Source organism: Merops nubicus, unplaced genomic scaffold, assembly GCF_000691845.1.
Source record: "Merops nubicus isolate BGI_N331 unplaced genomic scaffold, ASM69184v1 scaffold37990, whole genome shotgun sequence".
NCBI classification, from domain to species: domain Eukaryota; kingdom Metazoa; phylum Chordata; class Aves; order Coraciiformes; family Meropidae; genus Merops; species Merops nubicus.
Window position 1 is genome coordinate 35,954 of NW_008583358.1, and position 24,314 is coordinate 60,267.

The window sequence follows — 24,314 nt, forward strand, 5'->3', positions numbered from 1 at the left end:
GGTGGCAAATAAATGTATGATTTTTAAACTAAGAAAATAAGATTCAGGTTAATTCACAGGAGAAACATCACTGACAAGAAAGTTGGTCTTGAGCTCACTTGCTCTTACAATATACATTTAATTTCCGTGAACTGTATGGAGGACTACACCTTAGAGTACTGTTCTTTTTCTAATCTGAAAATGGTAAAACAGTTTGTTTTGAAGTCTCACAGTGATATTTGATATGCCATATGTTTTCAGTCAGAAGAACACTAAATATAAAGAATAAATTTAAAGAATTACTTACTGGAAAGAAGAATCTCTAGGAAATAATAACTTTGGGCCAATCCTGGAAGATAAGATCTCAAACACATTAGCATGAGTTATTTTATTCATTTTCTAGTTTCAGTAACCTTTTGATTAGACATAAAAGAAGAAATTTTCATCTTGCTTTGGCAGTTTTACAAGGGTAAATTAGCTTAAACCAAGAGAAGGACCAGAAGTAGAGAGCAAGGATGTAGAAAATGGCTATCAGAAGCTTTCTTGGGCTTCTGATGGTAACCTCATGAGCTTTTGCTTCACAGGCACAGCCACAACACTGCAGAGACTTAGATACCCAGGCAAGCCAGGACCAGGAAGGTCAAAGGTGGATCCAGAGGAGGGAATTCTGTGAGGTATCCTGGAGATGCAGCGCAGAAGCCTCTCTTAGCTGTAGAAAGAGTAATGTACTGGAGCTCATGATTTCTATCCATCTTTAATGTGGTACATGCAAGTACGACAGAATGAGTTGTTTCATCCATTCCTCAGATATTGCTGCCATGATGTTTTGGACTTCTCCAATGAAGTATTTTTGTATTGGGTGTTTTTCAAAGCAAGTATTTATTTTTATTTATTTGAAGAATTTTCTCGTGTACTCAGCATAGTAGTTATTTAGCACTGCCATTCTTCCAGAACAAAACAATTTCTCATGATGGCAGAGAAACACATACCCAAAAGCCTCCAAATGCCAACCGTGCTGGGCCAAATTTTATCTCTAGATGTGCCACCCTTCACCTGAAAGTACTTAATAATGAAGCCATTTGGAGAGCTAGCTGGAGTTCCTGTGAAGTTGCCAGATAAATACCATCCAGATAGGAATCCTCAGAAGCCCCTCAGCAGAAAGGCAAATGACTGAATAGAAACGTGGTTCAGACCACTGCTCTGCTACTAAAGGAAGTTTCTTCAGCTGGGTGAGTTTGCACTGTCACCTAGCTCTGGGGAAACAGTGTAATCTGGGGCGGGGGAAGGGAGGGAAGTTGCCTCCCGGTACAACTTGAGAACCTACAACTTCTTCAGCAACTGAATTTATTGCAACAGCGGTAGGCAAGGCGGCCTCTCCTGCCATGCCTTTGATGTCTTTCTAACTGCAAGGAGAAACAGATGTAGCGAGTACGTACACTCTGGACGTTCACCATCACACAGAAATTAGCCTGACACTCAAAAGCAGTGCAGAGTGCCTTCAACAAGCACTTGTAAACAACAAGCTAAGAGTGTTTGGTGCCATACAAGCCACATTGTCCACAGATTCTAAAGGCAGTGGGGACCATTTTGTAATTTCCTTTCACTTCATTTCATGCCAAAGATGTGGATAACTCTAAAGTATATTTTCCCTAAAATCTTCAGCATAAGGACGAATGAATGTGCTTATATTTAAAAAAAAAAAAAAAATGTGAACAATGAAGTATTATCTTTCAAGTCTATGAAAATAAATGCAAAATGCTTATCTTCAAAAACAGCTTTAGTGAATTTTTGCACTTTAATCAAAATATCTTTGAACAGAAATCAGTTTGATATTAGAGCATCTTGTAAAAAATATACCTCAAGTACTGGAATAAGCATTAACATCCTTTTTAGTACAAACAATGCAAAGAAGTGAAATTAAAGGGTTTTATTTGTCTTTGAAATGGTTTACATAAGCCAGTACATGTCCAAGTACATATTGCCTTGGAAACTGTATACTTCTTAGTCAGATTTTATTATTAACTTGTATGATATGAAGCAAAACTCAGTTTTTATAAATCAGGTTGTCAAAAAAATGAATGTAAAATATCCTGATGATAGCAAAGTTGTAAAGTATGACTTGATTTCATTTTATTAAAAAGAACCTCAACAAGTTAAGCACATGAATGGTGTTTCTTCTGCAAATTCAATTGTTTTGTTAATTTTCAGTTCTGTAATAAAACCAGTTATATCTACTAAATGTACCTGGAATCTCCTTCTTAAATAATTTTAGGAAGTTTAGTTTGAATTGTCTTAGCATGTTAAAAATATTTGAAGTGATGTAGTATCAGTTATGGTGGTTTAACTGGAGAGTACTCACTGAAACTCAGCCAGCAGCAGCTATAAAGTGAAATGAGAGGTTCCAACTGGACACGAGGAAAAACATTTTCCTCCTGAGGAGAGCTAGGCATCAGGAGTGCACAGAGGTCCTGTCATCTCCATCCTTGGAGGATTCAAGGCTTGCCTGGATGAAGCCCTGAGCAAACAAACCTGATCTTGTAGCTGGACCCACATTTGATTGTCTATGATTTTGGCCTTTACTGCTGGTCAGCTTTGTCAGCAGAAACCACATGAGATTTCCACTAAGTTAACAGCCTATTCTTAGGAGTCAAATAATCACCTGCAGTACTTTATGTACAGAACTTTTTTGTCTCATATATTTATCATGGGTAAGAATTTTTCTCAAGTAGTATTTAAAATGAAATAAAATACAGTGGCTGTAGATCCCATGTAAAAGGTTTGGGCCTTTAATTTAGCAAAATCTTACAGGACTGGATTTCACATTATACTTGACTGCTTACTGAAAAAAGAACTTAAGGAACTCACTCTAGCCATGAGACAATGCAGCTTACATACCATTATTTGTCAGCTGCCTTCTGAACAATTCACAGACAAGTGACCAGGAAAACATTCATTGTCCCCATGGTCCTGCAGACAGACAGTTGGTCTGCTATTTTTCATCATCACAGAGAAAGCCAGTTCCCAGAAAGAATATAGTCTTAATTAGCTGTCATCTCAAATAATTGTATTAAATATTTAATAAGTTACAAAGAACCAAGCACTCATAAAAATTATGTCTATGCCCTATAAAGAAGGTATTGAAATTTAAGTCATTTCTATGTTATTTATCCTAACTATTCCCAGCAACAACAAAAACTATGCTGAATATCAGTTCTAGGATAGATAAAATATTTTTAAATATTTATTTCGTACAAAGACTGGTCTTTAAAATACATCTCAAAGATAAGCTATATAAGATATCAGCGTATTTTTTATTACTGTTTGACTATAAATTATTTGAAAGCAAATACATTAAGGCAACATTAAAAATGATAACTAGAAATAGAAGAACTTGATTAAAAAAAAAAAAAAAAAATCTATGTTTTTCCACCATTCTTCGGCATGAGATGGTACCACGGCTCCACTCACCAGCTGTATTAAAATTAACTCAGTTCAAAGTCTGCTACTGCTCTCCATGTTGTCAGCTATCTCATACTATATTTATTGCAAAAGCTAGAATAAATTTTAAAGGAAAAAAAAATTATTCTGATGGACACTTCTTGAAGTTCAAATTTATAAGAGACCAAGATAATCAGTTTTCATTTTGTCCTATTAAGCCTAACAGTTTCTTTACAGTTAAGTACAACCTGAGAAAAACATAACTTGATAAAAATTTAAACCCAGAAATACTACAAACATTCAGGCTAAGCACCACTGAATCCACTTGAGTGAAAGACCTGGGGCCTTGGAAAGCTGTGCACAGAGGTAGGAAAAGGATTCTTCAGTACAGAACTTGCAGAGTGTCCCTTTTATATGCAATTGCATGTTGCTTGGGAACTCTCTAGGTCATCAGTGTTCACTCCATAGAGATTGATGAGCTGAGGATGCACCCTGTGAAGGGAGGAAGTCACACATTATCAATTTCATGAACTCTTGCAATGTGTGTGCTACTTTGGGGGGTTTGTGGGGAGAACCAATACGTAGGAACTGCTGTATGGAACAAAATAGGGTGGATCACATTTTGACAATTACCATAAGGTCATCTTTAGAGATATATATTGCATGTCCTATAATGCAATCTATGTTTTATTTTACACACCAGACTGTTGCTCTTAGCTCTGTGCCTTCAACTAATCCTGTGTGTGCTGCTGAAGAACGTGCCACTGCCCATTTAATTCCACTAATAATCCTATTCACAGTCTCTTCTTAGATCCTAGATATTGAAACTGTTCTCAAGCAGCACTGTTCCCCACAATTGAACAACTACGTGTTTTTATTAACCTTACACACACTGTTTTCCAAGCAGGAATCCTTCTCCCAAAAGGTGCTCCTCCCACAAGTCACAGACCTTTGTATCTATCTGTTCTCTTTATAGCTATCTGTTGTGGGTCATAACAAACCTTTCCAAAGATGGGCACAAAGCAACATGGCAGAAGCCCAAACAAAGGCAAAAGGATCAGACTGTGCAGTGCACACCAGGAGTACTCTTCCAGCTTTTACAACACCCAGTGTTGGTGTCATCTGTGTTATGTACAGCTGTATTACATTTAAAATTGCAGTACTAATCAGTTACAAGTATACAGCCCATAAAGGTTAATACTTAGCCTTACCGAATGTGAACTTCTGATGCTTCTTTCATTAAGTCTCCATCTATATTCCAAGGGTAATTTCCTTCTGCAGAAGCAGCATTCAAATATGTATTTTCTTTGGCATCAAGCCCACTTTTAAGCCTTGGCTGTACTTTTACTTCTTGGACCGTGTAGGTCTCAACAAAGGGAAAATTGAACTAAACCAAACACAGACATATATTAAATGAAGATGAAAGATCTAGGTGGTAGCTTAGCAACAAACTGGATTACTTGAAATTAAAAAGCTTGCCTTTTTTTTTTTTTTATTATTTTGTCTTAAGTAAATGGGAACACTTAACTCAGACTTTGACCCCGTGATGCGTTCTATATTCCAGCTAGCATTTGTAGATTAACATGCTATTTTCATCCTAAGGAGTGACTCAGAAAAAATAGTAGTGTGCCATTTGCATTCCCATGTTGGACTCTGCAGGTGAGGTGGTATATTTTCCACACTGAAATTGCATGTGCTCTCAGGATATGATAAAGTCCAAGTGGATTTCTTCCTGTGTTCCATATCATTATCAATACTCCTTTCCTAAACCAGGCTAGTTAGAAGTCTAGCAAATGGTCAGCTAAAGTTTAAAGGAGGGACCCCATCTCCATGTCTAATTTCTAACTACAAAGGCAGAGAGAAAAGCAAAGCCTTTGTCCAAAAGCATAACTGGAAAGCATCAACTAAATGCAGCTGTTAGTGCTGTCACATGGCATTGTCTTCTACCTCTCCCCAAACTCTGACTGTTGACAAATTCAAACCTAAACCTTCTTGTAAAAGTGATTTTGCATAATCCTGAAGCATTTGAATGAGTACCAGCATGCTTAGCCTGTGCCGTAAGGCACTGTGAATGGATGCGTCATTTTTCTCTTCAGAGACAGAAGAGTGACCACAATTTTGAAAGGCAGTTCTGCAAATGTGCATTACTAGATGGAAGGCTAAAAATTAATGGTCACAATCCACTGCTACTGGCATAGCATGCAGTGATCTGCTGAAATTATGGACTTTACCTCTTTCTGGCGGGGTTGTATGATGGCCCCTCCATCTGCATTCTTGATTTCTACTACACAAAATTGAAACACAGCACGTGTTTCCTCTGTCGTGGTGAAAGGGCTTTACACTCATAAAACTATGGTACAACACAAATACAATTTAAACCACAACAGATGGGCTGAAATAGGCTAATCGGTATTAGTCTAGTGATTTAAAAAAAAAAAAAAAAGAAATCAGATAAAAAGGGGGCTAATGTATTCTGACAGGAAGCTAAGTCTCCTTATGAGGATGCTAACATTAACTCTTGCAGCATGTCTACCTTCATAATTAACTGCTCTTTTTATAATCACCAGAAAGAAATTAACAGTACCTGATTTTTTACACCAGCGTACCTCTTCAGATGTTTTATAAACTCTGTTCTAGAAGTATTTTGTACGACAATAAGGGCCATGCTTCCATTATTCAACCTGAAAAGCAGACCAATTTAGTTAGCAAAATAAAATTCTTTAATTTGGAGGTTTAACAGGCTCTTTAACAGTCAAGATTAAAAAAATATAGAACAGTCTCAATGTTTTTTAAAATCTTTTTGCCAACACCCCCATAATCAACAGAAACTAACTGAGGTTATTTAAGATTGATATATTTATAACATACACTGTAATAATAAAATTGTACTCCCTTATCAATAACCATAATTTATTGAACATAATACATATAATTAAAAAACAACTGCTTCTCTACTTAACAGATGGTTTTTAAATATGGGCTATCATAAATTTATCGTTCTGCTTTTCTCTCCAGAAAAGCATAAAGTTTACCACAAAGGCAGAGCTCCACCAAGAAACCACACCCGTGATGCATGCAATCACATCCCCATCACATAACCCAGTGCAGACACGCCCGTTCACCTCCTCCATTAACGCTCTTGCTGGACTAACAAAGATGCTGATTTTCAACCACACCACTATTCAAACTCTTAGCAGTTCTCAGTACAGTTCTACTTATGCATTTCATAAAGCACATAAAAGTTAAAAACTAAGGTAAGGGAATTTTGTACAAGATAAAACAATCAACCAGATGGATCAAGAGATCCTACAGTGCAGATACTCAACAGTCCTAGATATCAAGTCACCATTGATATTTTAGCGTCTTTGAGAATTTGGGTCCGGCAATGACCTAGTATCAGTTCAGAGATTCCTTAATGCAACTGTACCTTGTTGCAGAAGCTAACCACCTGAATCTTGAAGCAATTATGCCCAAGTCCAATTTAAGTTATAGAGACAAATCAATGTTCAACAAGAGTACCTGATGAACAAAACAGACTCATTCCTTGAGCTTCCCCAAGTGTTTGTTTTTTTAATGTATATACACACACACACACATACATATATATCAGTTTCTGCCTTCTTGTTTGAGGGAGCATGTTGCAGTTCATTTACAACTACAATGTTTGTACTTGCTGTTCCCCTTAATCCTCAATTGGATACATTAAGTACAAATATTTATCATCTAACAACTGTTTTGATCATCACAAAGCATGTTCTCAACAAGGAGCTAAAGGCAAAATGAGTCAATGTTAGCAGCTAGAATACATATTCATTTCCTTTAACCCTATATGTAGAAGCTGCATTTCCCAAGTTCAGGGGAAAAGAAAAAGTAAATAAAAAAATACAGAAGACAAGTGTGAATTTCAGTTTTTCATAAGAGGAGAAAGATTCACAGTTCATTTTTACTGGCTGTGGTAGAAAATTAGGGGCATCTTTATATTTGAAAAAATAAAATAAAATCTGAGAATGAGTTTCTACAGATAGCCAAATCCTATGACAGATGACTGCTCGATAACTACTACTTAAGTCAGACTTGCTAACTAATTTAATCACAGCAATTATCCACTCATTATTCTAGTTAGACTGCTTGACCTTATTTGCCTGATCCAAAAACTGATTACAATTCCTGGGATTATAGAGTCTGCTGCAGTCCATGCTCCCTCCCCCATTCCAGAGGATCTAGACTACCTAAACATAGGCTCATATTCTCAGAAAAGCCAAGGTCTTAAGGTAAGATGTCAGAATTTATAGACATGACTAATTCTCTAAACCCCTACTGACCTCGTATTAGGTGCCAAGCCTCTTGGTGCCATTGAACACAGACAAGGGATTGCCATAATGCTCACATTCAGGAAGTGACCCTGAATTCTGTGCCATTGATCCTTGCTACCTAAATATAACAGAGTAATTCTATGTTACTCAAATTTAACCAGCCACAGCTTGCTTTTAAATAACCATAAGAGCAAAAACTCACCTTTTTTTTTAATTTTCTCTTTCTTCTTTCTAAAAGGGTAGAAACACGTAAGTAAAACAAAGTAATTTTACCACATGGAAACAACATCTACTTTAGAGAAGAAGATATTAATGGAACTGAACAAACCAATAATACTGCTTTGTAAGAAATCTGCTATAGTCTATAGGGAACGTTTTAGAAACTAAAAGTTTGCAGTTGACAGAATCTTTTTTTTTTAAAATATTACCTGATGATCAAATTTGAAAAAAAAAAAAAAAAAAAGTACATTTTATCTTCGAAGACATACATTTTTTTAGCTTTGGAGTCGACTCAGTTTTACTTACCTGTCATTCTCATGAGGGTCTTCCTGTGGAATTTGTATTGGTAGAAATGATAATTCACATTCCTCTGGCCTAGAAAAGAATTTATAGTTACTATCATGCAAACCAATGTCTGACTGACAGACAGACTTTTTCCAAGTTCAAATGATTTTAAGGAAATGCTGAATATGCATGAACTATCTCCTCTTTAACTTGCAAGAGGGATATACATCACATATGAGTTAAATCTGTCAGTCAAGATTTCTAAACTACTGTTGTCTGTATTTTTACCACATTAATTATTGCATCATCCTCAAAAAATTATAAGTACTTGAAAAATATGACAGCTCATAGCATACTTGAGATCTGCCAGTGTTTTGATGAAAGCAAAATCCTTCCTCTGATTGGAGGGCATCCAACGGTGTTTTTCAGCCAAAGCTAGGCTCCTTGCACCAAAACCAAACATAGCTGAGAACCCAAAGCGCAAGAGCTTGCTTGGAGTACTGAAAGTACAGACATCTACTGGTTGAATATGTCCTAAAATTTCAAAGACAAAGATCAAAGATCAGAAATTACAAATAACATCCGTATTTCAAACAGAATACCACCTACCATTTCTTATTCGCCTAATTTAGCAGCAGGAAAAATCTCCAGATTCTTCTTTATTTAGGAAGCCGAGTTTTATTATTGGAAACCAGACTCAGTCTAGTTGTTATTTCAGAAAACAGTGTTCAGATGCTTCAAAATTTAAAAAACTTATGGTAAAAATTTAGCTACTTCATCAGGCTGCAAAGGGTCTGATTTCATTTTATTCAAATTTTCAACAATTCATATCAAAGAAAATGTAATGTTGCTCCACAAATATTTGCAACCGTTTCACCAAATACCTATAATGACTGAACATTGTACTGGAGGAGATACAGAAACTCTTAAAACTATGTTTTAATTCAGTTCAAGAGAGGGTATGTAACCTTCTTCTGTAACAGAATGTAGGTGGTTTCTATTAGATTGAGTGTCTCTGATTAAAAAAGACAGTTTTACATTTTGCCTGTAAAGGTTTGTGTATTGGTTTATTTAAAAAAAAAAAAAAATAAGGCAAAGGCTCTTCCACTGCTGACTACAAGGTCTAGAAAACAGATATTAAAGATGGATCCTCCCCATTATTCTCTTTCATCATTGGGGGCTGGGGGTGGGGAAGATGTCCTAAAGAAAAATTGCTTTGAAAAGAATATTAACATTGCTCAGCTAGGTATTTTCTATTTCCTAAGACCTGAAAATAGGGTTTGGACTAGCAACCTAGGTTTGGTTTGTTTTGTTTCTTAGCACAGTTACATTTACACATTCAAAAACCTATTTGTTGTGCAGAACAAATAGAAAATGATACAGTTTTTTCTACTAGTAAAGCTTTCTTACAGAAGCTGTTAGTATTTAAAAGAAATGGACACGGAGTGAAAAAGATGAATGATACTTTCTCAGAAATATGACAATACTTTCCTAAGAACTCCAATCCTAACCACTTCCTCAAGCTGAAAGTATTGTATATTTTCCTATTGTCCTCAGCAGGTACATTAAATTAAAATAATCGAGAGAACATGCAACCAATCATTGCATAATAACACCCACAGAGTAACATCCTTCACACAATCACGTCTGGAAAAGGTTATTTTTTACATTAAATGAACATCAGTAATAAGGCACGGATGCCAGAATCAGATATTACTCCATAGCAGATTTTAGTAACCAGAAGATGAAATTTGCAATCTTTGCTACTAAACTATACTCAGAGAATCATACTTTCCAGTACTACTATAAATCAGAACAGAATAATTTGGATTTAAAAGTTTTACAACGGAGTTTACAGTTACATAGCATAATAGAATGCCTTTATTAAACAACTGGTTATGGCAAACTTCTAAAAAAACCACTGCTTCATTATTTAAAAATCTGATAATGTTTGTAAAAATATTTACCCATTATAATGTGCAATGTTGCAGTCACTGCATGCTTAATACCATAGAGAGTATGGGCCAAAATATTGGTAGTACCTGTAAATGCAAACACAAACTACTGTAAAAAGAAGAGAGATACATAATAGCAAGAAAAAAACATATACAACGTTTTTTTGAATGAAGAAACTGAGACATTTACTGCATTTATAAAAAAGAATAGCTGCCCCACAAACTACTTAGTTGTGGTAACAGCAGAAATGCTGAATAGTGAAAATTAAAACCATTAAAACTTCCAGAGGTCTGCAAATCCTCTCCGCAAATTCATTCATAAGTGCCATAAGAACCAATAAGAGGGAAGGGGAAAAAAAAGCTTTGCAAGCATTGCCTTTTTTTTAAACCATCTCTGTAAACATCACTACTTCTATACCTCAGCACTGTACTGAGGAACTGTACTAGAAGGCAGATTATAAGATATATTTGGGGGACATTTTTAAGCTGGAAAAAAATAATATAATACCCAGCTACTGTAAAAGCTGTTTCCCAGACAAAATTCTACCAGATCTAGTCTAAGACAGCTGCTGTGCCTCTTGCAGGCTACATTTTAGATTCTTAGAAGCAATAGTGAATAAAATCCATCACTGCACATCAGCTTTATATATGAGAACACATTAATCACTGAAAAACACACACACACAAAAAAAAAAAAAAAAAAAAAAACCAGAGAATTTGATGCATGTCTGACAAAAGGTTCACATTTGGTGCATTAAAACTGACCCACCTAACTTATTGCCTGGACAATGCAGAGCAGTTGTACTAGTTGACACAGGATAGAAGAATTAATATGTTTTGAAACAAGGGAATGAGTAGTAAATCAGAAATAGAAAAGAGAAAGCCAAGAACTAGCAACATCAGCATGGAGTTGGAAGAGAGAGTGGAAAACTAGCTATTCATTGGTAAAAGAAGAAGTGTGGTTCTAGTGGCCCATGTTTGGTGGTGACTGATACATCAAGTCACTTTACCTGAGAAAGGAAGATGGATATACATGTTGATTTTGCCCTTCTGCTTTAATATGTGGGACATAAAGTACTATCAGCTGACTTTTAAACAGCAATTTATTTTTAAAATCCTGGACAAGGAATTGTTGCATCTTTCCTAAATGAGTGCAGTTTAAATAGACTTTCAGGCTGATTTTTCTCATTGATCACATCTCTGACATTTCTTAAATAAGCAGTGGAGCCATAGGATTCACTCCTGCAAAAGGCAGAACACCGAGCTTCTTCATATCACTGATTAAAGGACGAATAATTCAGTAAGAGATTAATTAAACTAAGAAAAATTACAAAAGAACAATTTAGATTCCAGATTGGAACGAGTTCACGTAGATTTTTCAAATCACTTTCTTGTTTCTTGAATTATTTAATATGTTACAGCAGCAACAGACAATTCTGTATGCTAAATTTGCCTTAAGTTTTATGGAAGAATTTAAACTTGTCTTTCAAAAGTGGAGGAAAGAAGAGAAGACGGGGAAAGACTATTGCGTTTCAAACAAGAGGCACTCACTACTTAAATAAGCACTTTAAAAGCATCATGTGCCATACTGAAAAATTATGCTCATCCCATAACTCTGTAATCTTTCAAGTCACAATAGTGGTAAGGAAAAAACACTAAATTTGAAAAGACTGCTGTAATTACAAAGCCCTAAAAGCATCTTGTAATTGTCATTCAGGAATATATCCTTCAATTTTTTCAAAAATTTATCTGAATAAGAATTTGTAAAATAACTGGGAACTGTATGTCAGTGTCTCACAGAGCACCTGTTACATCCCTAGAGTGTATTAGTCTCTGAAAGTAATTCAGAATATTCAAAACCTCATGGAAACCCTTCATAATGTCAGAGAGGAGCTCTGTGTAAGGCTCTCAGGGTTCCTACTATGAAGGAAATTGACAACTTCAAAACCTGAATGCAAGTCTTCACTTTTTTTCTTTCAAAACACAGTCTCTCTAGATACACTAACAGGAAGGCCAGTTTGTTAAGAATATCACAAATTCAAATCATTTATAACCAGTAATTTACATCCAACAATTCAACTAAGTAATTTGAACTTGCCTTTCTGCCTGATACCCACAAAAAAAAAAAGATAAAATTGTAGCTCTAAATACTGTTTAATACATAAAATAGTGAATTTTTCAATTCCGTGAACATAAAATAAGTTCTACAAGGAAAAGTCAGGGAAAAGTTAGGTTTGACCTAAAAAGCAATTCTTCACAGAATAATAGAGTTATAGGCCCCAAACCATTTAATGTTTGAATGATTTATGAGATTTAACCTCTAGATTCAATTAATTCTGCTTAGCCAGTGAAGATAGCTAAAGAAGTAGCTCAAAAATACCCAAATATTTCCTTGATCAAATTTTTGCAACTATTATCAACTTTTTTTTTTTAATCTCCAAAACAAAGGAAATCACAAACACAATCAGCCAACCCTTACAAGTCATGCAAATCAGGTGTATTTTCGTGTGAATTGACAACAGGGAGGTTGTTTTTCTGAAAAAAAAATATATTTCCTTGTCACTGAAGATCAATCTAGTAAAGAGGAACAAGGAGGAAGATCAGTCTTGGTATGTCTTAAAATTCCTCATTTAAGTAAGAGTAATTTGTCGATACAGATGGCAGCAAGATAACAAATGACCATGTCTGAAGTCAATACCAATCTTCATACTGACTTTAATGAGAGTTAAATCTCATTCCTACTAGACGGGATAGGCACAGTAATTGCATCCTTCTCTTAAATCTCTGGAGCTCATCAGCATTTGCAAAAGTAAACAAGGCAAAACTCCACCCTTTCATGACAAGTTCTGTGTTCAAAAACCTAAGTACTCATCCACTCTTCCACAAACTGAAGATCTAGAACAAGCACAGTTTTCAGCAGCAAGTACCATCACCTTCTCGAAAAAATCCTCTTAATACATGCCTAACAGTATTTTGACCCCAATAATGACTGAATAATGTGTCACATTATGTAGGCCCTATACAAGCAGGATGCCACAGAAAACAAAACAAAAACAGCAACAGAAAAACAACCAGAGCAAACTCAAGGAAAGTTATCATACAAAAAACATGATCATACAAGCTTTGCCGATTTAAGCGGTGATCCAATAATAATGGGTTTAGTGCTATTATTCATCTTCCCAGGTCATCTCTTTCTGCCCACATAAGCTCAGAATGTTATTTCCCAATAACAAGATGGTTCCTCTGAACTCTATCATATTACTTCAGAGACCAATAACCTTCTTGGATGGTCATGTATGGGCTTGCACTCCTCACAAATTAAGTCAGATTTTTAGATCTCACTCCAACTACTCAATTTACTGTAAAAAGGTTTCATCCATACAATCACAGCATCTCTGTTACCAGCATTTTTTTAAAACAAAAACAAAGAAGAGTTTATTCTTCCAAAAATAATATTCTGTTCAAAATATGAACCCATTTTCCTGACATTACAAACAACTTCCTAAAACCTCCTTCCTATGAAATGTGCAAAGGCATCACAGTAAGGACAAAATATCTGCAGGTCATGTAAAGCATGACGGATGAAGGTACCAAACCGAAATTGTAGAGAAAAAAAAATTGTCCTTGGAAGTGCAAGCACTTCTGCAGTACAATTAACTTAATTAACCAGACATCATGAATATTCATAAGGCTGTTAATGTCTCCCCCATCCAAACAGATAAATGTGATGTAATGACTTCCTAGTCAAGCATAGCTAAAATTCTGATGAAAACTGCACCAATATTTTGGTTCTTTGCCTGACATATCACAGAAATTAACGGTCCCTCAGTAATATTTTATTTTCTGAATTAATTGGAAATCATGAATTTATTTAAATGAACCATTTAGGACCAAAAGGTTCACAGCCATCAGATATAGATTGTCTCTTGCTCTGTAACAACTGGATAGGTTTTTTAATGTCCTTCCAGTTCCCCCTCCCCTTTCTCCTTTTCCCCCTCCATACAGTTTCTTAGCAGTAGTTCCCATAGCAACAAACACTCCTGCTAATGGCCAGCAGTACAACTGCAGGCTTCCCCACATCTCATCCATCCGATTTGGACCAGAATAAGGCAGCTCAGTAGAGTATTTAACAAAAAATATCCACTCCTTTCTGGACCTTTATCTTCAGGAGGTAACTGCTACAAGAGCAGCTCCTTCCCATAAGTTGGCTGAAACTTCAAAATGCTGTCTTAACTAATTAAGATTTGCTTTTAGGCTCTATTATAAGCCACTCAAATGAAGCTTTCATCTAATACAGTTTCTAATTTTACTCAGCTGGTGAACCCTAACAATTTGGAATAAAAAAAAACCCTGAGCATTGAGTTCCATTTCTTCGTGTACATGTGTCATACTTATCCATTTCCTGAGTACTTTCTGGAATATCAATAATATGGAAATAAAGTAAGCTACAGATTATTTTTAAGAACTATTCAAGATTTTCTTACACTTTCATTCTATCAACTGTTCTCACCCTCTTTAAACAAAGTCGATGGCATTCTCTGTAACAAGCCATACAGCATTCTTTTGGGTTTACAAATACTTTTTGATTACAACACATTTGTCTTAAACTGAAAAGGGTAAGCACTAACGATGAGGCACAGTGACCTAAGCATGCTCAAACAGCATGGAGTCAAGTACTGGAGAAGTTCCATCTCAACACCATCAAGATATTCACAGCAACTGAAGTGGTAAGCCATGGTCCAACTGCTGTATGAAAATTCATTTGCTTTATGTCTTTGAGACTACTCTATCTTTCATCAACACATTTCCAAGTTTTTTTAACCTGAGTAAAGCTAGTGTAATCTTGCATTTCCACAAGCAGCTAGTCCATGTCTTGATGCTTTCAGAAGTGCAAAGCAAGTGAGAGCACTTGAAACCTTCTGATCAGTTTGGAAGTGATTTTCTCCTTTTTTTGTAGGAAACTGAAAACAACAAATCTCTGTTCAGCCGGCTGCAAAAATATTTTCCTTACTAGTGAAAAATATCAGAAATTACATCAAGTAGTCACATCAACATCTGCACTGGGGGCTCGCATCCAGGAAAAAATACTCCTCTTTTAAAGAGAAGTGATTCATATATCAGTCCAGAATCCACCCTGCCTGTACTAAATCTAGCTAAGCCTCTCTTCCCAAGTTATACTCTGAAAAGGGCAAACAGAAATTTTGGGAGGAGAAGGGACACCCCTCTCTCCCTGTCAGCACTAACAAACAACTAAAAAACCTACACCACAAGATGCAAGTGCAAGTTAATAAAGGAGGAAGACTTTTTTCAAGACAGATGGGTACATTTTCAGGCCTGTAGAAGTAAAGGAGAGAGAAAGAAGTTTTTTCTGCACAGTATTTATTTTTTTGTTTTATATAATCCACAAAATGTATTCCTGGGAGACTATTTAAAAATAGACCATAAGCACAAATCCAACTGATAATCCCACCAAGAAAACTGGAGAGAGAAGCAAAACAGCATGGCTTATATTAACGACATTCTAGACAAAGGTTTTGTTTACTGTCATTTCTGGCAGCAAATAAGAGCAAAAGTTGCTCTCTGCATGCATCAGCTGAAAATTACTTAGTTTTCTTCTTCCCTGAGCTTCTTCCTTTAGGCAAAGAGCTCATCTGTGCCATTACTATAAATTAGCATAATGATTTAAAATCTAGTCATTTGCAATCAATCTAAGTCACTAATTTTGGACATATATTCAATAGCTCCCTTAAGTAATTGAAGCTTTAGCACCAAGAACTGCCTTTAGTGGCCAAAACTGCAAAACATGCCAGAGGGACTTAAAATAGATGAGTTGCAAAATCTAACAGTAACTTTCAGTCTCACCTGCTGGTATGACTCCAAGAGGAACTGGTGCTCTGACAGGTGTTGGTACATAGTCTGTGTCTTTTCCAGCATCTATCTGAGCTTTAAGTAGTAGTCCATGAGCAACTTCACTGACAGATCCATCTCCACCGACACAAACTACCCTATTACAAAACAAAAATGCTAAACAGTTCAAAATAAACTCTTGCATAGCTGAGCAAATAGTGGAAGGCAGCTATCAAAAAATAGCTAAAACCCACTCTTTAAGAACAAGGCTTCACTGTCAGATCAGTGAGTGTTAACTGAGAAGACAGAAGCATCCTTACTTCTGCATTCTTCTGAGTAGGAGCAAATGTAATTAACAACATACAACGCGTTTCTTACCTTGTCACACATTATGCACATGAACTGATCAGATGGAAGAGTTAAGTGCAGGTTCAAGTGCCTCAGTGGACAAATCCTTTAAATCTTTCAGTGTTGACTCACACAAGCATTCCAACACTTTTCAACTGCCCTTATAAATAACAACTCACCAAATATTACAATAAAATTAAAAATGTTTGAAAACAGCTAATTCCACACACTACACAGGCAGTTGAGGGATTTAGCAAGGTATAAAACCCTAATGGCAACAATCATTTGCATGAAGGTGCTTAATCACTGCTTCTGGAGCATGTAATTAAACTCCCACGTGCTGTGGCTATGCACTTGTCTGTAAAAGCTCTGTTACAGCAAACATGTTGGTTTTTTTTTTTTTCCTGATTTTGTTTATTCAAATAGCTACTAAAGTAATTCTCCAAATTAGTAGTGTTTGAAAGTTAAAAGTTTACTGTGTAAACACATCTTAATGATAAAAAGAGTAATACTACACTCCAAAGAATTCACAATATAAATGTCAGATTTACTTTAGGAGGCATTTGCTTAAATATCTTTTTTTCATATATCTATGTGAATGTAGTTGTGAAACGATGTCAAATAATTCAGCCAGATAAAACTGGTAAGCTCTAAGAAAATACTCATTATGGTATTAAATATTTTAATTAAATTATCTCAGCTCCTTCAATGTTTTTTCTTTGGTTTCTATTGTTTCCTGGCTATTTTTTAATTTCTAAAGTTTTAGGAATGTTTCTGCTATCTAGCTAAACATTGCCCACATTAGAAAACAAACAAACAAACAAAATGTCTACACAAAAAGTTTAGAGCACATTTGCTTCCTGCTCATAATCCGGAGTCATCTCCTGTCTTTTGTCTCATTTTGGGTTTTGATTACATTTTATTTGGGAAAGCCTGAAAATATAGAGATTTAAGCTTTCATTAAGAATAATTAAGTAAGCTTTATGTTTATTTATCATTATTTGTGAATCTAAAATACATATCTATTTTCAGTAAGTAATAAAAAGCTAAGATTCTAATAAGAAGTGATCTTCTCTGGCTTAAAATATAAGTGAAACAGAATAACTTGTGAAATATCTACTAGCATAGTATTGAATGGAATGCGAATAAAAACTATTATGATGAGGTTTACAATTACTCATTGTCACTAACCAGCTTACCCATCAAATGCCTGGAGTTCACAATCTTTAAGTACTGAGAGAGCATGTCCTTCATATTCAGTTACTGTGGAAAATAACATTATTTAATTATCAGAAGATTAGATAATTTAAAAGGTTTTCTACTTTTTTTGTCCTTCTAACATAAGGAACATAAAACAATTAAGATTTTTTTAATCACTAAATGCATTAGAAGTACGATAAGGTATGTTTTACAGTTACACTAGCTAAAAGGCAAGACATTAAAACTCAGCTGCCATCAGACACACGGCTATTTTGGGCATTTAAATTCAGAGAAACAGAGAAAATGTTTGTTGCATCAAAATGCAAGTTTTAGCATTGACACAGTTGGTAAACTTCAGGAAAATGTAAGCATATCCTCAGCTAAGACTGAATTATTTCAGTATCAATCAAATTTAATTGCCTTTGTGTTAGTATATGCAAATTGCTAAATCAAAAATATGAGGAGATAAACACAGAAGTATGAAATCAAGCCAAATACCAGTGACAACGGAACATAACACACAGAGGAAGGTGGCACAAGTATACACCAGAGTTCATAGCCTCTGGAGGAAATGAATCTGTCACTCTACATTGATGTCTCTGTGTTTGCTGATACCCTATATAGTACTGTAAATGCCAGTGAAGACAGGATAAACTGGCATACTACAGATGGCACAAAGCATCATAACTACATTTAGCATTTTCTAAGGCAGCTTTGCCAGAAGAGACAGCCCAGCTGCAGCCACCCATCAAAGATTTTTGCTGACTGACATGACACTTGCAGATGGATTTTTTGTGTAAGAATGTGCATCATTATATGCAAAATTACATTAATCTTTCATGCTTGTCTGTCCCTGGTGCTAGCATAGTTCAAGGCTTTTCTCCAGTGTTTCTAAACACTGTTAAAATTATTAGTCTTGGTGTCTAAAACAATCATTCCGTATCTGGACCTGTTATAACAGTATTTCCACAGACTATTCAGATAATGCTTACCAGAATTGAAAACACCTCTTTCTTTGCCTATATAGATATATATATATACACACATACACACAAGAATACATGTATACATAACTTAAAAAAAAAAATAAAATATATATATATTTTTAAGACATCACACTAAACAATTCTATGTGACTTCAAAATCTCCCAACCAGTATTGGCAAAGTTCTAGTGTTCAGTGTTTTGGAAATTCTTAATTACAAGCTAGTTGTTTTGATTACATCAAAGGCAGAGAATTACCATTTTGCTACAGAAATGCCTACCTGCCTACCACTATTGCAGCTTTCAGGAGTTACTTAAAGAAATTACTTTCATGCAGGACCTCTGCTGGAAGATCAAAGTACAATATTTAAGGTATCATACTCAGTTTTCCTTTTACCAGTGGAAAATATCCTTTTCTCATTATCTGTAGATTGTGAAAAAGGTGACCAATAAAATTGTATCATACAAAAATGCAGAAAGATTCAAATATCTTACCATTGCTTAACTGTGAAAGCAACTCTTCCCATGAAAACAGCTGGCTACCAGGTTTCATATTTTTTTAAATGAACACGATAACATTTAGAAAGTTATGAATACAGTCTAATTAAAATACTACAGCAAATAAGATTTAATTTTGTAATAGAAAACACACGTAGTTGTTTCCTAATGTAATGTATGTAAGTCATGTTTACTATTACAAAATTAATCCACTGGAAGAACAAGGATGTGAAAATAAAGAAGACTCATGTCTACAGAGAAATCAATAAAGGCAGTAAAAATGACAAGCGTTAGCCAGATTGATGGGGACTCAAGCCTCTTTTCATCTGATAGTTTAAGTTTGAAAATTATATTAGAAGGACCACTATAATATAGGGGTAATTCCCAAAAATGTAAAATGTGATGAGTGACAGAGGTACACAGCATCTGTTTTGAAACGTTGTGACAAAGAGGTAATGAAAATGTGAAGTTTCCAGGAAAAACTTCATGAGAACATACAGAAAAATTGATCTAGGAGAAAAAAAAAATGGAAAAAAATCCACCACAGACATAAAAAGATCATGTCTAAAAAGTTTTCTGCAGTCTTGACAACCTCCAGGGGGACACATGAAAGTTATTCTGATAGCTGGAAAAAAAGCTAGATGCTTGAATAGTTGGTCCTGTTCCAATTCTGGGGAAAACAAAACAAAACAAAACAAACAAACAAACAAAACACACACAACACACAGGTGCAAACACAAAACCACTAAAAACAAAACAAAACAAAACAAAACAAAACAAAACAAAACAAAACAAAACAAAACAAAACAAAACACACTCCATAAATTATGGTAACAGGAAGAAAGAGCTTCTTCCACAATTCGAGGAGGATTTGATTTACACATTTGGCAAAAAAATTATAATGAAAGTATTATTTAATGCTTTTTTTCAACCATTTTGAGTGCATAATTGAAAAAGATTTCCTTTTTGTAGGACATTTTGTTCCCAGTTTGGAAATTCCAGTAGGCATTAAGTTTCAATACCATTCTGAGAGAAGGGCACTGACAGTGTACCTCATGTGAGCAGAGTCATTTAGTCCAAGACATTGTAACACCCTATTTCAGGTAGACAAAAAGAAACTAAGAGTTCAGACACTACATACAAAAAAAGTTAACATATAGTTAGTTCAATACTTCAAAACATGGGACACTTCCATATGACACACATAAATAGTGGCACTTATGTCACAGACTAATGTCAATAGGATTAAAACTGGTAATGATAACAACAGATCAACTGGTGACGACACTGGATGAAAAAAAAATGTTATTTGTCCAATTTCCTTTCACTCTTTTCCTTTGTGATTCTGCCCTAAAACTAAGGTGTAGTGAAAGGCTCTTTTGCTTAAACATTCAGCTTGTAATTGTGCATCAACAGAAGCAGAAGTCAAAACTATGTAAATACTGGTCATGTGTCGAAGAAGCAGTGACAGCGAGACGCACACTCCAACTTCACAAAATCCAAAACAATTATGAAAGGAAAAAAAAACCAAAACAACAGACTGTTCAATTTATTCTAAATGAGGCACTTAGCTTTATTAAAAGATGGTACCAGGAGACAAGACTTTCACTCACCATCCACCACCACCACTCCCTTCTTTTGTTTTTAAATGCATAGTTCTTTCTTTAGTTCTCTACTAACATTCAAAACTCTAATGTAGTTTTCTCTTTTTGCCTGTAGGAGGAGTGTTAGGCAGCTAATAAGCACAGTATTATTTGGACATTGTCAAAATAATCTTATTTTAACTATAAACCATTAAACATCTATCTGGCTAAAACCAGAAGTTTCTTTTTGAAATTTTAAAGAAAAATATTTTTTGAAAATACACTTTAGGTTGTTTTTATTTAAAAAAAAAAAAAAAAAGTTTTTAAAACCATGACGAAGTGTATTCATAGCTTACATTGAATTCTACTAATTAATCTAAAAAATTATTTATACTATTAATTCAGCTTAAGGATTCCAGGTGACATCAGATAGCTAAAAATTTAATCTTACACAGATAAACAATAATGCTGCCTTTAACAGAGTCTAACAAACAAGGTTATTTTCACAGAAGAGATAAAAGAAACATTAACCATTAGTAAAGAATACAATTTTAAAAGGTAATTTTCTTTAAATAGTTGCTTAAAGTAATAAATTATTTAACAATATGACACAGCCATCTCTAAGTTATGCATGACCAAAAAAAAAAATAGTTTTCAGACAATGTAACCAAACAAGGTAAAATTCAATTTTAAGATAACAGCATTATTATTATTAATCTGTTTACACTATCATCTATGCCTTGTAGGTGAAAAAAATACGTTTGTGAGAATCAAAACTTATATAGAGCTGTTGGCATTCCCTTATCAATTAAGAGAAGTTAAGAAAGTATCACTACATTATTCTAACAGACAAGCAATCTTTTTCACACTTATTCTCATATGTCTTTAATCTTCACTTGATTTTACTTCAAATTGTGGGCTAAGTAAAAAGTATATAGACACGGGTAATAAAATTAACAAGATAAATCTCATACAAGCATTTAGTGCATTATTATATCCTCATGCCTAAATCAGATTTGCTTAGAACAATTTTCAGCCTGCAGTCTGAACTAGTCATGATTTCACAAGAACTTTAAGGGACAACTGTGGGATGAGCCTTCTGTCTTATAATTGTTTAAAGCTGGAACTGATTATTTTCCAAGCCAATTGCAACAGATATAAAAAAGGATTTTTTTTATGTTAAAATATTTTGCACCAGGGCTTACATTTCATACAGATATGAAATGCATAATCAAAAATTAACAGTGTATTAAAGATGTGATACTATGGTTAAATATTATTTGGAATGGGAAATACTATTATCATTTCTCTGTAAACTTGGGTGGTTTGGGGGATCAAATTTGGTGCAGCATAAGTTTCAGTCTCTTCACAGAAGGGGGCAGAATTAACAATAAGATCCTTAATGTTTTACTGTTTTAAGAAAATTAATCATTTCCTCGTTCAATGTCTTACAAAAAGTCAATCAAATTAAGTAGCCAAAGGTCAAATTCAGGACATGAAGCAGAACTCTGGCAGAAATTAAGGCCTTAAATCCAAACCTGCTATCGGGAACTCACTACCGAGCAGAAGGCAGCATCACTACAACAATAAAGTTGTACCTGTGTGTTCTCCAGACACCAAGTCATGCCCATGTGCCTCATGAGAACTGCCCTTCTCATCACAAAACTTAATCACTTAGGCTTCCAGGTCATCCCTGAAAGTGAGTCAGAATCCAGAAATAATGTGCCCTTCAGATAAGCCCCTCTTATGATGATAGGCCTATAGATATTCTCAGAAGGGAAGTAATATTTAAGGACACATGCTTCTCAGAATGCAGGAACTCTTAGCAAGCATATACAAGATTGTCAGACATTAAATGCTTGTTTCTTTTTATAGAATGTTTGCTTCATAAAAATAAATTAATAGTATTGCTGGCTGTAGGGGAAAAACATTTAATGAATAACACAATTACTACTTTTTTTGATTAAATAAAATGTATTCTATCAACTATAGCTCCAAATGCACTACTTGCAGGCAAAGATGGTAAGGATTAGCAGTAAATTCAAATGGTCTTGCATGCTGAAGTATTAGCTCCACGTAGGATTAAACTATGCATTTGAATCATCTTACCCGTGACATCTGTTTTGATGTCAGCAAGCTTAAAAAGAGGTGCAACTTGTTCGTAATAAACATGAGTGGCTTCTCTTTTGTGGCTGCTCGGATTAACAAACACTTTTAAGGATTTTGGTCTATTTTTAAAGCCTAAAAAAGAAACAAACAAACAAAAAAATTAAGATTACACATAGCCTAGATAGTTTTTACAGTTCAAATGAATTTTTGATGTTAGAACCATTACAGTATTGTAACAGGATAAGTAAATTATTGAGACTAAAAGAAGTCTTAATTTCTTCTTGGTTGTGCACTATTTATCTAAAAATTACAGTACTGATTACTTGTGTGTACAGCTAATGAACAGTAGAAATGCATCACACTAACAAAAACATTGTAGGAACAAGAAAAAAAAAAAAAAAGCATGTGGCACAACCTAGTTAAACAGGGGCAGGGTGAATGTGGAGAAGTTATAAGACTGGGCAACAAAAAAAAGCTCCATCAAAACACATCCTTTTTGGAATTCAATATGAAACACACCCAGAAGGCATATGACAATAACACCCAAAAAAACTGATGTGGCAATCCAATACTTTTCTTTTCTGAAACTGCAAACAAAACAGCACAAAGGAAATTTCTTCATCTTGAAAGAGGTCCAAAGAAACACATAGAAACAGAAAGTTTGGTAATATTCAGAAATATGAGAATTATTGTTAATAATAATAAATAAGAAAAGCTTCTTCACTGGAACAGGCTGCCCAGAGAGGTTGTGGAGTCTCCTTCTCTGGAGACTTTCAAAACCTCCCTCGATGTGATCCTGTGCAACATGTTCTGGGTGAACCTGCTTTAGCAGGGGTGTTGGACTCGATGATCTCCAGAGGTCCCTTCCAATCCCTACCATGCTGAAATTCTGTGAACAGTTCCTCAGAGAAATAGCTAAATACTATTTCAGCATCAAAGGGGAATATATTCCTTAAGATCAAAACATAATAATGAGAAAACTCCCATGGATTATTTTTTCACTTATTCAAACACATCAAAGAATCTGGAAATAAAAACCATAATTTTATCCAGTTTGTGTTAATACATCTTAGAAGGCTTCTTAAAGATACTGGAGGAAAGTACTGGATCAGTTTGCTGCTATAACATGAAAGCATACAAAAAAAACCAAGATTTCTAACTCTGTTTATGGCAAAATGTTACACACAGTGCTGTGTCATTGCATGGCAAATTAATTCTGATGAATCCTTAATGCCTGATGAATACTGAGTGTCTTCAGTAATAAGCATTAGTACCTATATTTAAAAGTATCTCCTTTAAAAAGGAGATTAAAAAAAATAAGTAACTTGGTGAGGACAGCAGACGAGCTGGAGGGCAGGGCTGCCTACAAGGACCTTGATTACCTACAGGAAAGGTCTGACAAAAGCCTCAGGATGTTCAATAAAGAGAAACATAAAATCCAGCACCTGGCCCAGCAGAACCTGAACAATGCAGGCTGGGGATCAACCTACTATGCAGCTCCTCTTTAAAGAGCACCTGAAGTTCCAGATGGACAAGAAGTAAAACACGAATCAACAG

The 24,314-nt window shown here is 35.0% G+C and overlaps 1 protein-coding gene across 1 annotated transcript in view; it reads right to left on the minus strand.

Moving 5' to 3' along the window:
* Nucleotides 1-3,731: 3,731 nt before the first annotated feature.
* The window catches only part of CERKL (ceramide kinase-like), a 50,645-nt gene continuing 30,062 nt past the window's right edge, over nucleotides 3,732-24,314 (minus strand). The window contains exons 3-13 of the mRNA XM_008940331.1: nucleotides 22,758-22,889; nucleotides 17,584-17,647; nucleotides 16,052-16,194; nucleotides 10,202-10,276; nucleotides 8,591-8,768; nucleotides 8,256-8,324; nucleotides 7,933-7,961; nucleotides 7,740-7,848; nucleotides 6,002-6,098; nucleotides 4,629-4,804; nucleotides 3,732-3,909 (exon numbers count right to left, since the gene is read on the minus strand). Coding sequence (XP_008938579.1) covers nucleotides 3,828-3,909; nucleotides 4,629-4,804; nucleotides 6,002-6,098; nucleotides 7,740-7,848; nucleotides 7,933-7,961; nucleotides 8,256-8,324; nucleotides 8,591-8,768; nucleotides 10,202-10,276; nucleotides 16,052-16,194; nucleotides 17,584-17,647; nucleotides 22,758-22,889 — 1,154 coding nt within the window. The 3' untranslated portion in view covers nucleotides 3,732-3,827. The remainder of the gene's footprint in view (nucleotides 3,910-4,628; nucleotides 4,805-6,001; nucleotides 6,099-7,739; nucleotides 7,849-7,932; nucleotides 7,962-8,255; nucleotides 8,325-8,590; nucleotides 8,769-10,201; nucleotides 10,277-16,051; nucleotides 16,195-17,583; nucleotides 17,648-22,757; nucleotides 22,890-24,314) is intronic.